At 38.1% G+C, this 12,281-nt stretch overlaps 1 protein-coding gene across 3 annotated transcripts in view; it reads right to left on the minus strand.

Annotated features, from left to right (window-relative positions):
* ZNF277 (zinc finger protein 277) overlaps positions 1–12,281 on the minus strand; it is a 120,108-nt gene that overhangs the window by 25,224 nt on the left and 82,603 nt on the right. For all 3 annotated transcript variants that reach the window (XM_023544558.2, XM_010587358.3, XM_064289803.1), the window contains exons 3-4: positions 11,937–12,025; positions 11,569–11,651 (exon numbers count right to left, since the gene is read on the minus strand). In XM_023544558.2, coding sequence (XP_023400326.1) covers positions 11,569–11,651; positions 11,937–12,025 — 172 coding nt within the window. The remainder of the gene's footprint in view (positions 1–11,568; positions 11,652–11,936; positions 12,026–12,281) is intronic.

Consider the following 12,281-nt stretch of genomic DNA (forward strand, 5'->3'; position numbering starts at 1 on the left):
ATCAAACCATAGTTTCAAAATTTATTTATGACAATTAGTAGGGTCATTTGCCTCTTGAAGCCATTTCTTGCTTAGTAGAGAAGTGTGTCTTTTTGAACTCTATGAAAGGAGGAAAAGCATCTACCTTAACCAAAAAATGGCACTTAATCGCTAAGATACTAATTAAAATGAAGTGGTGATGGTGGTGGTTGGGGAGTTACACTTCTACTTAGGATGTAGAAAGCCATAAGAGAACATCCTGACATGAGAAAAAGCTGGATAATCAAAAAGAGTCATAACTTATTTTGAGCCCAAGCAGCTGAAATCACAAGGCAACCAGACGAACCAAAGGGTGAAAAGCTCCTCTGAGGAGAGGCAGAGAGAGACAAGCGAACTATTCACCTTTGATGGCGTATGGGAGGAAAAGTCAAGAAGAAAATGCTAAAATTTCAAAGAATTCTTAAAGGCTAAATCCCTTGGAGCCCTAGACACAAACAGATCTATCCTCGCTCATCTGCTCTTTTCCACGGGTCTTCTCTGAGAGCTCAGGAGAAAGACTGGGGCTAAGGCAAGAGATATGAATAAGAACACTTTGGTGAACAGGCAGAAAACCCTGCTTGCTTCCTGGGCCCATTCTCTCATACAAAGCAAAAGCTGTAGGCTCCTGGGGAAAGGACCCAAACCCTGCACTGATACAAGGCAGAGGTCTGCAGCTGCTGAGAGAGGGGCAGGAATGCCGAGAAAATAATACTCTTGAGCTCTTTCTCCAGGAGGTGCCAAAGTGTGAAACAGTGTCTGTGGTAGAAGAGTTGGACATTAAGCCAGCTTACCTGAGAGACTCTAACTTGCAGTTTGTCAGTCAAGTTCTGTAATGTACTTTTCTAAGAACATTCAAGAAAATTAGCCATGTATTCTGGTGCTGAAAGAATTGACATATAAAAAGATAAATATGTAAAACTTGTGGAAATTAAGGTTTGCCCTTTTAAAAGATGGAGTAAACCTGCCTACAACTTGATGGAATGATGGCTAGAAGATAGGGCTGAGCGAGCAGACCTGAACCACCTGCCCTTGCGGTTGGACCCACCCCTTGGTTACTGTGCTCCTCCGAAGCCCAGGTACCAGCAAAGGGCCAGAATGCTTCTACTTTTCGCTTACATGCCTGTACTATACAAAAGCTTCTCAAGAAAAGGGATGAAAACCACAAGCATTCAAGAATCTTAAAGAAGGAAAAACCTTGAAGAGGAATCAATTCTGCAACAGTTTAGAATTTAGAGTTTTCTTAGGCTTTCAGCCATCAACAAAAGGTCAGGCTAGCAAATGAAAGCGTAGATGGTCAACAAAATGGACACTTCAAAAGGAAAGTAACAAAAATCAAAATTTTCATTAATTAGATGCAGAAAAAGGTCTGTATTATTGATACAAATGAGTCACAAAGTACTAGCTTTCTTTTGAAATGACTTGTTCACCATACCAGATCGCAGTCTGCATACCAAATGGCAAAGTCTGATATATACAGAATGCTGATGAGACTTTTCTCTTTAAGAGTGTGAAAGTTTGCAGCCCATTAGTGCAAGGACTAAGGATTCTGGGACAGGTATTCCTTTGAGGAACTGACATCAGGCATGGAGAACTGGTTTATCAGCTACCACTGTGATAAAACAGAAAGAGACCAAAGACGTTTCTTTGCTAACCACTTCCCATTCTCCCAGGCACATCCAAAAGGAGCAAATGAATTTAAAATAATATAGCTAGGAGGAAAGGTTTTTATTTGTTTATTTTTTTGGTGAAAACAGGTGACTTGCACAATCCAGCTGGTTAAAACAAATGCCATTTATTTACAAAAATTTCCCAAAGGTTACCCGAAGACTCAATATTACACTGGACAATGCAACCTATGACTTCTTTTTGGTTATAATCTAGAAATCAGAATAGGTTTAAATCTTTCTTAGTCACTGAGAAAAGAGTTTCCAACAACTTAACCAGTCACTACAAGTTTTCAGCATCTCCTTTAGCTGATAGCTCAAGTTAATTTTTCCTAAATCACTTCAGTTTATCATTTCAATCTTTATCTTCCAAAAGTATTTCCAAAACATTCATCTGCCTGTAGCAATATTCTAGAGACTCAACCTCAGACACACCCTCTCCAGGAGCTCTTCCCTTCTCCTTCAGAAAACCATGGCATTTTTGCAAATGAGCATTTCGGGCAGAGCGAACAAGTAGAAAGTCCTTGAGGCTGGAAAGACCTCTGTGTGTCTGAGGAAAAGATACTTGGATAGTGTGCTTGGAGTACAGCTGGCAAGGGAAAGAGTGGGCTAGAGAGATGGGGAGTGGGTCATGAAGGTGGGGAGAGGGTAGGTCAGAGGGATGGGGAGTGGGTCAGAAAGGTGGGGAGAGGGTAGGTCAGAGAGATGGGGAGTGGGTCAGAAAGGCGGGGAGATGGTGGATCAGAGAGATGGGGAGAAGGTAGGTCAGAGAGATAGGGAGTGGGTCAGAAAGGTGGGGAGACAGTGGGTCAGAGAGATGGGGAATGGGTCAGAAAGGCAGGGAGACAGTGGGTCAGAGAGACAGGCAGGCACCAGATTTGAGACCTTCATAAGGAATCTGGATATTTTTCAATCTAAATGAATTTGGAAGTATTGTATTAGATAATTTTAACTCCTAGAGTTATATGATTTGAAGGGGTAAACATTGCTTAGAAATACCGAAATGATTTTCATATTTTAGCAAACAGGCTAAAAAAAAAAAAAAAAAAACTCACCGTTTCCTCTTATTCTTTCTGCCATTTCTTACATCTGCTGGCAGTCAGCATGGTATTTTTATTTCAAGCCCACTCAGAGTTATGGTAAAATCTTCCTTTTTTTTCCCTATCACATTTTTTATTTTATCTGATGTAACATTCCTTATGGGGAAATTGAAGTATAAAAAGCTCAGTAGATTCCCACTAATTTAATGATTAGGAAACAAGTTTGATTAACAAAGTGAAAGAGAAACAAATATATTTTGTGTGCAGATTAATCATATATAGCTTCAGCTACTTTCAGAACAGAATCTGCCTTCAATTTACATAAATATTTTAGAAGTCCTCTGACCAGCAGGTCAAGTAAAAAGCTTCTTCTCCCCTGACAGTGTTCCCTTTTAAGTGTTACAAATGCTAGGGTGCAGCTTTGCCGAATCTAATGACTTGAGGATCTGAATTTCTGTTCCAATATAGTCAATATTCTTATACAGTATACTTAACGAAAACGAATATTTGCATGCAGAGTTAGGTATAATTATACCGAGGCAAGGATTATCAACAGTACAATACAGTTTCTTAAAAAAAAAAAAAAAAATCCGCCTTTCTCAGCATTTTACAAAAGAGATCATGGGAAGTTAACTTTGTGGCAATATCCAGGATCTTAATAAATAATTGTGAAAAGGCCATGTCAATGACTAAAGAAAAACAGCAAAGCAAAAAAGCCAGAGAGAAATGTCTTAACTGGATGATACACTCACCCACATCCATGCGATATGATCTGACTAATACCTCACCTTCTTGAAAGACATCAGTACCACCTACCCTTTCTGAAACTGCAATGATAAAGGCAACAACCATCTGCTTGCTACACAGCATAGGAAGACAGTATTTTTCTTTTATTCTGCACCTTACTGAAGTGGCTTCTGAAGAGTAGGGAAGTAACAGAGTAGGCAGAACATCTAAAAAAAATGAACGAGAAAAGAAAAAAATTCCATGAATTTAACCAGTGACATGGGATAGATCACCATAATGAAAAGAAAGGTAGAAGTACAGAGCAAAAAGACAATGTAGGAATTAAACATAGGAGAAACAAGAAAAGCCAAGTTCTTATTTGTGTTAAAGCAAAGATACAAGGGAATTTAGCATAGACAGAAAGACAAGGGCTTTTAAAACCAAGTAGGTGGCTTGGGGAGATGGCAACAGAACCATCTTGTAGAATAAAGGAGAAAGAGAGAGCTACAGCATGGCATGGCTCAGTATAGTACTGCCAGGCTGAGGAAGCATTTCCCTGGATAAACTCAAGGTCAGGTAAAGCTCCACGTTTCTCTAAAGAAAGAGGAAACTCTGAAAAAATCTATCTTCAAGTTTTGAGAGAAAATACAAGCAGCTTAGCCCCAAGGGAATCAGAAATTCCTATTTACCTAGGATAATCAGTAAGAAATCAGGTTTTCTTACAAAGAATTCTTAGCAGTGGAAATAAAATATTATTTACAAAAGCATTTATATCCTGGTTCCTCCATTTTTATTAATTTTAACAAATGTCAATCTAGAAAATGTCACATTTGCTCAGAGGAGGAAGATCAAATTTGATAAAGGATCTTGTTATACTGGAAAGGGAATGATGCTTGGGGATGCAAAATAAAGAGTGTGAGTTGCTTCCCTTCCTATTTAGTACAGCATACAACCATGGCCTTGTGTATGTCTCCTAACACCTTTGACCTTGTTTTTCCATTAAAAAAGAAAATAATATTGCCACACTTACCTCACAGATCCAATGTAAAAAAGAAAAACACATAAATTTCCCATAACCCACTGCCATCAAGTTGACTCTGACTCAGAGCGCGTCCCTGTAGGACAGAGCAGAAATGCCCCCTAAGGTTTCCAAGCAGCAGCTGGTGGGTTCGAACTGCCCACCTTATGGTTAGCATCCGAGCTCTTAGCCACTGCACCACCAGGGCTCCTATGTAAATTACAGACAACTATAAATTCTGATGAGGGAGTTCAAAGTGGCAAGCTTTAAAATTCAGATTAGCATTGCTTCAGACTAGGTTTATATTTGTTTCCTGAATGAAAACATTAATTAACCTAAAGGTTAAAATCACTCAACAGTCATTCTAGTAAACTTGATCTCTGTTACGCTGTTAATAACAATGTTAAAGTCAGTGGGAAACATTATTTTTATTTTTGGGAAATAGTTACCCTAGATGGAATACTAGAACTTGTTCTACAAGCTATGGCTTATATAAGTACAGGATAAATGTAAATTGATTTTTTTTTTTTTACTTTGAGGTGACTGATATAAACTAATTTGATCCTTTACTAAGTCTCTAAACTCCATAAAGAAATTGGCATGATAAAAAAAAATCTTAGTGGAAGATATGCAATTTCATTTTGTTGCTGTTTTATCGTGGGGGGACGTGGGGTATATGAAGTAGTATTAACAAAGAACACTGTTTCTCTCCAGAGGATCAAACTGCTCTATATGTTAAAATCTTCATAAAATATTTATTTTTGTCATGAATGACTTCTCAAACTGATATTTATAATAATAGTGATTAGTTTCCAGTCCTACATGTAAAGAACCCAGAAGTCATCACTCGCAATCTCAAAAAAAAAAAAAACAAAAAAAAAACTGAAAAGCAAAAACACTTCTTAGATCCAGCAGAGAACTAAGGTCACAGGGCAAACCACTACCCTGAAAACTGGAGAGACGGGCAAATACAGAGAATCACACCTTACTAGGTAGAGCAGCTGCTACCGGAGCCAGTAACTGGTACCACCAAACCAAACCCAGTGCCGTCGAGTCGATTCCAACTCATAGTGACCCTACAGGACAGAGTAGAACTGCCCCATAGAGCTTCCAAGGAGTGCCTGGTGGATTGGAACTGCCAACCCTTTGGTTAGTGGCCGTAGCACTTAACCACTACGCCACCAGGGTTTCCCCAGTAACTGGTACGAAAACTTAAAGGGTAACTGACTAATTGTTAGAGTCTGAATGTGGACTAGCTTGAGAGTTAAAATTTCCTGGAGAGTTTTACCTTCTGGAGTCCCACCGGGTCCTCAGGATGAAGACTGGAGAAAAACTCCCTTCTGCTTCTGGCAGGTAGGGAAAGGCAATCATTTTGAAATAAGTCAAAGCACATTTCTTGTTCATTTTGTTTTCCTTAACAAAGGTCAGACATCAAGGAAAACTATTTTACCTGAGCCTAACCAACTTTGGGGAAGAGCAATACCCAACTTCATCCGTCTCTAGCTTTCCTTTCCCACCTAAGTGGTGATGGTAGTGCTGAGGAGGTGTGAAGGTCACAGCTCAGGGGCACTGGGTCACTAAAAGACTGAGACTTAATCTTAGGACTGGGAATCTTCCCTCTCCCCTCAAATCTTATTATCACATCAACAGAGCTCCTGTATATAAAAAAAAAAAAAAATCAAACCCATTGGCATAGCGTTGATTTCTGGGGAGAACTGCACCATAGGATTTCCAAGGCCGTACTCTTCAAATTTTTTTTTAATCTTCATGGAAGCAGACTGCTACATCTTTCTCCTGAGGAGTGGCTGGTGCATTCGAACCACCAAAGTGGGCAACAGGCAAAACAGACGGGTAATGTCAGAATCAAAGGAAATGCTAGAAATCAAAAACACTGTAACAGAAATGAAGACTGCCTTTGATGGGCTTACCAATACACTTGACCTGGACAAGGAAAGAATCAATGAGCTCGAAGATTTGTTAACAGACTCTTCCCAAACTCAAAAGCAAAGAGAGAAAAGGAATGAAGAAAACAAAACAGAGTATCTAAGAACTGTGACAAACGACTTGAGGAAATCTTATGAACACTGAGCTAAATTCACTCAAACATGGACTGGGTTATATGCCCACTGCCATTTAAGGAGTGCTGGTGGTGCAGTGGTAAGGAAATGGAATGAGTTAACAGTTAAAGATGATTCTAGAAATTTCCGGACTGAGTGAGTAGGAGTATGGTGATATTATTACATTAAAAAAAAAGGGGGGGAGAACAAGTAAATCACAAGCTTTAGCAGTAGAAAAAATAAGCTCTATTTTAGACATATAAGGTGCTGACCAAAAATCCACATGGAAAAGTTTAACATGTAGAAATTGAGATATGGCGACCAGAGGTGAGTCAGGATGAAAGCTGTAGATGTACTCAATCAACAGATATTTACTCTGAGTGCCTATTTTGTACTGGCACCAGAATTTAAGCCATCGGGTGGTAGCCACGGGAATGCATGCCACCAACTACATGCCATGGGGAATAAGACCTTAGGAAACACACATATTTAAGAGGAAAAAAAAAAAAAAGAGGGAAAAGAGCCGCTAAATGAGCGTAAGCTGGACTGATTGGAAATAAGAGAATAATGCAGAAAGATAATGCGAATTTTTTTTTTTTTAAAAGAAGGAAGCTAAAAGGAGGAAGATGCTCAAGCTATTCATACGCTCAGGAATCTTTCCTAATTCTGTAGTTCCGTTCAGAGTGCAGATGAGAAAATTCAAAGAAGTGTCAAGTATGAATCAAGCTCTTCAAAAAGAAAAGTGGGAACACAGAAATCTCACAAATGTCAAGGAAACAGTAACATCTAGAACAAAGTGGAAAAAGAAATATGTTTTTAGCCTTCAATCTGCTACTGACATGTTATGTGACTTCAAGTGGACCATTTAGACTTCTCTAAAAAAAAAAAAATTTTTTTTTTAACCACTTTTAAAACCACTTCTGTGGTTATAAAAACAAGAATGTATTAAAAAATGGGGCTTGGGGAAATATATCAACATGAACTTCATAGCATATTGAATGCTGTGGGAGGATATTGAAGTATAAGACATAGTTCCTGCCCTCAAAGAAGTTACAAAGTCATTTTGAACTAAGAGGAAACCATACCAAGGTATTTAAACTAAATGCTTTAGAGTTCCAAATGAGAGCATAAACATTAACGAATGATAAATATGCAAGTCATCATTACTGCAGATCAGGAGGGCAAAAGCCACACTAAAAGTCTAATTTGAGGGTTCTCCCTCTTGCAATTAATTTAAGATTCTATGAACCCTGAGCCAAGTTCACTCAAGCATGGACTGGGTTACATGCCCATTGCCATTTAGGGAGCGCTGATGGTGCAAAAAAGGCAAGCATCAGGCACTTTTGGTTAAACCTCCAGCTCTGTTTCTCATTCACTATGTGATCCTGGACCAATGAAACATTTTCCTCATCAACAGAATGACATTTAACACCACCTCACAGGAGAGCTCTGAAGGAAGGACCTAACGCAAGGCATGGCATATGGCTGGCAGGAAGTAACTGTTAGCGCCTTTCCGCGTCTCCTAGTTGGCCTGCTGTTTTCCACGATTTGCCTGCTTTAAAAATGTATTTCTGCACAGCCACATTTACCAACCTTTCTTTTTAAATTACATTTTACTGAATTTTCAGTGAATACCATCCCTTCTTAATGTTACTCTCAAGGACAATGAGGGGACATGAATGGGTCTTTAACACTGTGAAATCACTGAAGGATTTCCACAATGTAGGTCCATCTATCACATACTCCTCCTTGTAAAAAACTTTCTACCTCAATCAGGCAAGTTCAACTCAGTTTTCCTGAATACACCTTGAACATCTGAAGCCATATGCATTTTTCCTTCCTTCTTTATAATCCTCCAACTACCCAAATCGTTCTCATTGATAACTGTTGTTGGCTAACATTTATTGAGTGCTTTCTATGTGTCGGTACTGTTCTAAGTATATTACATGTCTTATCTCATTTAATCTTCACGAGTCCTACAAGATAGATTCTATCATTTTCCATTACCTAGATAAGGAGACATATTTGATTGTTTTCTCTAACTAGACTACCCTCTTTCATGATATGAACATGACTTGAACTTCTTTGTACAATCATCTAAGTAGAAATTCAATAAATACATATAGATTGATCATGCTTTCATCATATTTTGTTTCTTTAATAATGTTCACTTTCATTAAATCTATTACATCACCAGACTGTTGTTGTTGTCAGGTGCCATCGAGTTGATTCCAACTCATAGCGATCCTATGTACAACAGAACGAAACACTGCCCAGTCCTGTGCCATTCTCCCAATTATTGTTATGCTTGGGCCCATTGTTGCAGCCACTGTGTCAATCCATCTTATTGAGGGTCTTCCTCTTTTTCGCTGGCTCTCTACTTTACCAAGCATGATATCCTTCTCTAGGGACTGGTCTTTCCTGCTAACATGTCCAAAGTATGTAAGACATAGTCTCACCATCTTTGCTTCTATGGAACATTCTGGTCATACCTCTTCCAAGACAGATTTGTTGGTTCTTTTGGCAGTCTGTGGTATAGTCAATACTCTTCCCTAACACCACAATTCAAAGGCTTCAATTCTTCTTTGGTCTTCCTTATTCAATGTCCAGCTTTCTAATGCATATGAGGCAACCGAAAACACCATGGCTTGGGTCAGGTGCACTTTAGTCTTCAAGGTGACATCTTTGCTTTTCAACACTTTAAAGAGGTCTTTTGCAGCACATTTGCCCAATACAATTTGTCTTTTGATTTCTTGACCGTTGCTTCCCTGAGTGTTGACTGTGGATCCAAGTAAAATGAAATCCTGGACAACTTCAATCTTTTCTCCATTTATCATGATGTTGCTTACTGGTCCAGTTTTGAGGATTTTTGTTTCATGTTGAGGTGTAATCCATACTGAAGGCTGTGGTCTTTGATCTTCATCAGTTAGTGCTTCAAATCCTCTTCACTTTCAGCAAGCAAGGCTGTGTCATCTGCATAACACAGGCTGTTAATGAGTCTTCCTCTAATCCTGATGCCCTGTTTTTCTTCATACAGTCCAGCTTTTTGGATAATTTGCTCAGCATACAGACTGAATAGGTATGGTGAAATGATATAACCCTGGCACACACTTTTTCTGACTTTAAATCATGCAGTATCCCCTTGTTTTGTTCGAATGATTGCCTCTTCATCTATGTACAGGTTCCTCACGAGCACAATTAAGTGTTCTGGAACTCTCATCCTTTGAAATGTTATACACAATTTGTTATGATCCACACAGTCGAATGCCTTTGCATAGTCAATAACACACAGGTAAACAGACAGTAGGGTAGGTAAAAAGGTCATCTAAATTTTATGGATGTAGACAGATATTTCCAAGGACTTGAGTCTATCTGCAGACATGTAATAAAGATTTTGAGTCCTGAGGAATAGCAATGGCTGACGCAATAGGGCTTTGAGTGCTTATGAAAGAATCTTTGGGGGAACTAGGATTATGACAGTTTGATAATTCTGGATTAAGGACAGTGTAAGCGAGAGTGAGAAAACTCTTGGAAATAAAAAATCTTGAATAAGTACAAAACAAAATTCAGAAAATATGAAAATAAATTCACACTTGTATATTTCATAAGGATTTGCTATAGGGAGAGAAGAGAGATGCTGGACATCCTGATGTTTCACTGGATTTGTTGTTATAGGAAAAGCATCATTTTTCTTAGGTATAAATCAATATCCAACAATATCATCTCCCTTTACTGGGAGAAATAACCATTTGGGATGCTTACAAAACAAAATGTGCTTCAGGGAACATTCTCAAATCATATAACCATGGTAGATAGGATTTATTTTCCTCCTAGATCTCTGGAGGGTTTAGTAAAAACATTTAAATCACAGCTCTCTCAGAAGAAACTATTTAGGCAAATCCAAAGATGCAAGGATGTCACTTGGAGGACTAAGGTGTGCCTGACTCAAGCCATGGCATTTTCAATCACCTCGTATGCATGTGAAAGCTGGACAATGAATAAAGAAGACCAAAGAAGAACTGATGCCTTTACATTGTGGTGTTGAAGAATATTGAATATACCATGGACTGCCAAAAGAACAAACAAATCTGTCCTAGAAGAAGTACAGCCAGAATGCTCCTTAGAAGAAAGGTTGGCGAGACTTCATCTCACATACTTTGGACATGTTATCAGGAGGGACCAGTCCCTGGAAACGGACATCACGCTTGGTAAAGTAGAGGGTAAGGAAAAAAGAGGAAGGCCCTCAATGAGATGGACTGACACAGTGGCTGCAACAATGGGCTCATATATAGCAACGACTGGGAGGATGGTGCAGGACCAGGCAGTGCTTTGTTCTGCTGTACATAAGGCCACTATGAGTCGGAATTGACTTGACAGCACCTAACAACAACAACAACACAAAGAAGACTTAATCACTAATAACGGGAAACTGCATGCTTTTTAAACAAAGTTAATAACTACAAAATTAATCAATTTATGGTTCACTTATAAAAATGAAAAATTTTCATTCTTGTATATGCTGCTATCTCCTTTAAAGACTTAAGATGCTGAGGTTTTCAAATTAGTTTGTTTATGGTTAAGCCTGAAAATGAGAAAGGCTACTATGTTGATCAAATCATATGCTTAATTCATAAAGGGAAATAAAAGAAGTGCTAGTGTACAGCGCATTCCAGTGAAGAGGGGGGAAAAAGGTTAATCAGTTCAACTCAATTTTAGCTGAGGGCATTCTTCCACGACTGCTGAACCCTAGCATGTGTCAGGCAGCTAAAATTACACTAAAACGTGAAGCTCGGTTGTTATTTTAGAGATAATCCAGGAGGCAAAACAAAGCCCAAAATTCCCTCTGCATTTTAAACAAGAAATGCTTTAACCTTTAGTCAACTGTATGCTTTTTTGTTTTAAGATCTTTATGTATTGTCACCTCTTTTGTGTATGTTTGAAAGCTTCCATAATAAAAAGTTAAAAAAAAAAAAAAAGGATCGACAATAATAGAAATAATTTTGTAAGTATTTTCAACACTGCTCACCCTTTAAAATAATTCTTACCAGTCTCTGTTTCTGAAGCTCTTCTCTAAGAAATCTATCTTCTGGCAAAACGTCACATAACAAAAAATAATTGTCTTGTTCTTCTGTTGAGAGATTAGGAAAATAAATGAGAAAAAGGTTATTTATCATTTTTTCCCCCAGAGTCTAAATAAGGATTTATTCCTTTGTGTGTGTGCATGTGTTTGTGTATTAGGATCTCTTCTGATGTACAGTTCTGTTTTAGCTTTATTCAAGTTAGGCAAGATAAATACAGCAATTTCATTTTAGGTACTATGAAAAGTGAGAGCAACTGTAATTTAAGACAGTACGGTTATTCGTTTGAATTCTTGGATTGTAGGGGAAAGATGGTAGCCAAGATGTATACTTACCAGGTGGAGCTCTGGAATTGATTCTTATCACACTACAAAAATCTGTGATGGGCTGCTCAGTGAACCTTTTCTTCCAATACAAAATGTACCTTAAGACAATCAAAAAGTAAGATGGAGAGATGACTCAACACACTACCTTCTTCAGAATGGTAAGATTTTATATAAGATATAAGATATCTTATATAAGACATCTTATATAAGATATAATTATCTCAAAGCAACATATAAAACGCTGACTAACTGCTAGGGTTTATGAATAGAAAGATGGTAGAGTATTATATAAATTGAAATAAATATTTAATGAAATAAAATTACTGTGTAAAGTCATGGAAAGGATTAAATTTT

Source organism: Loxodonta africana, chromosome 8 (assembly GCF_030014295.1).
Source record: "Loxodonta africana isolate mLoxAfr1 chromosome 8, mLoxAfr1.hap2, whole genome shotgun sequence".
NCBI classification, from domain to species: Eukaryota; Metazoa; Chordata; class Mammalia; order Proboscidea; family Elephantidae; genus Loxodonta; species Loxodonta africana.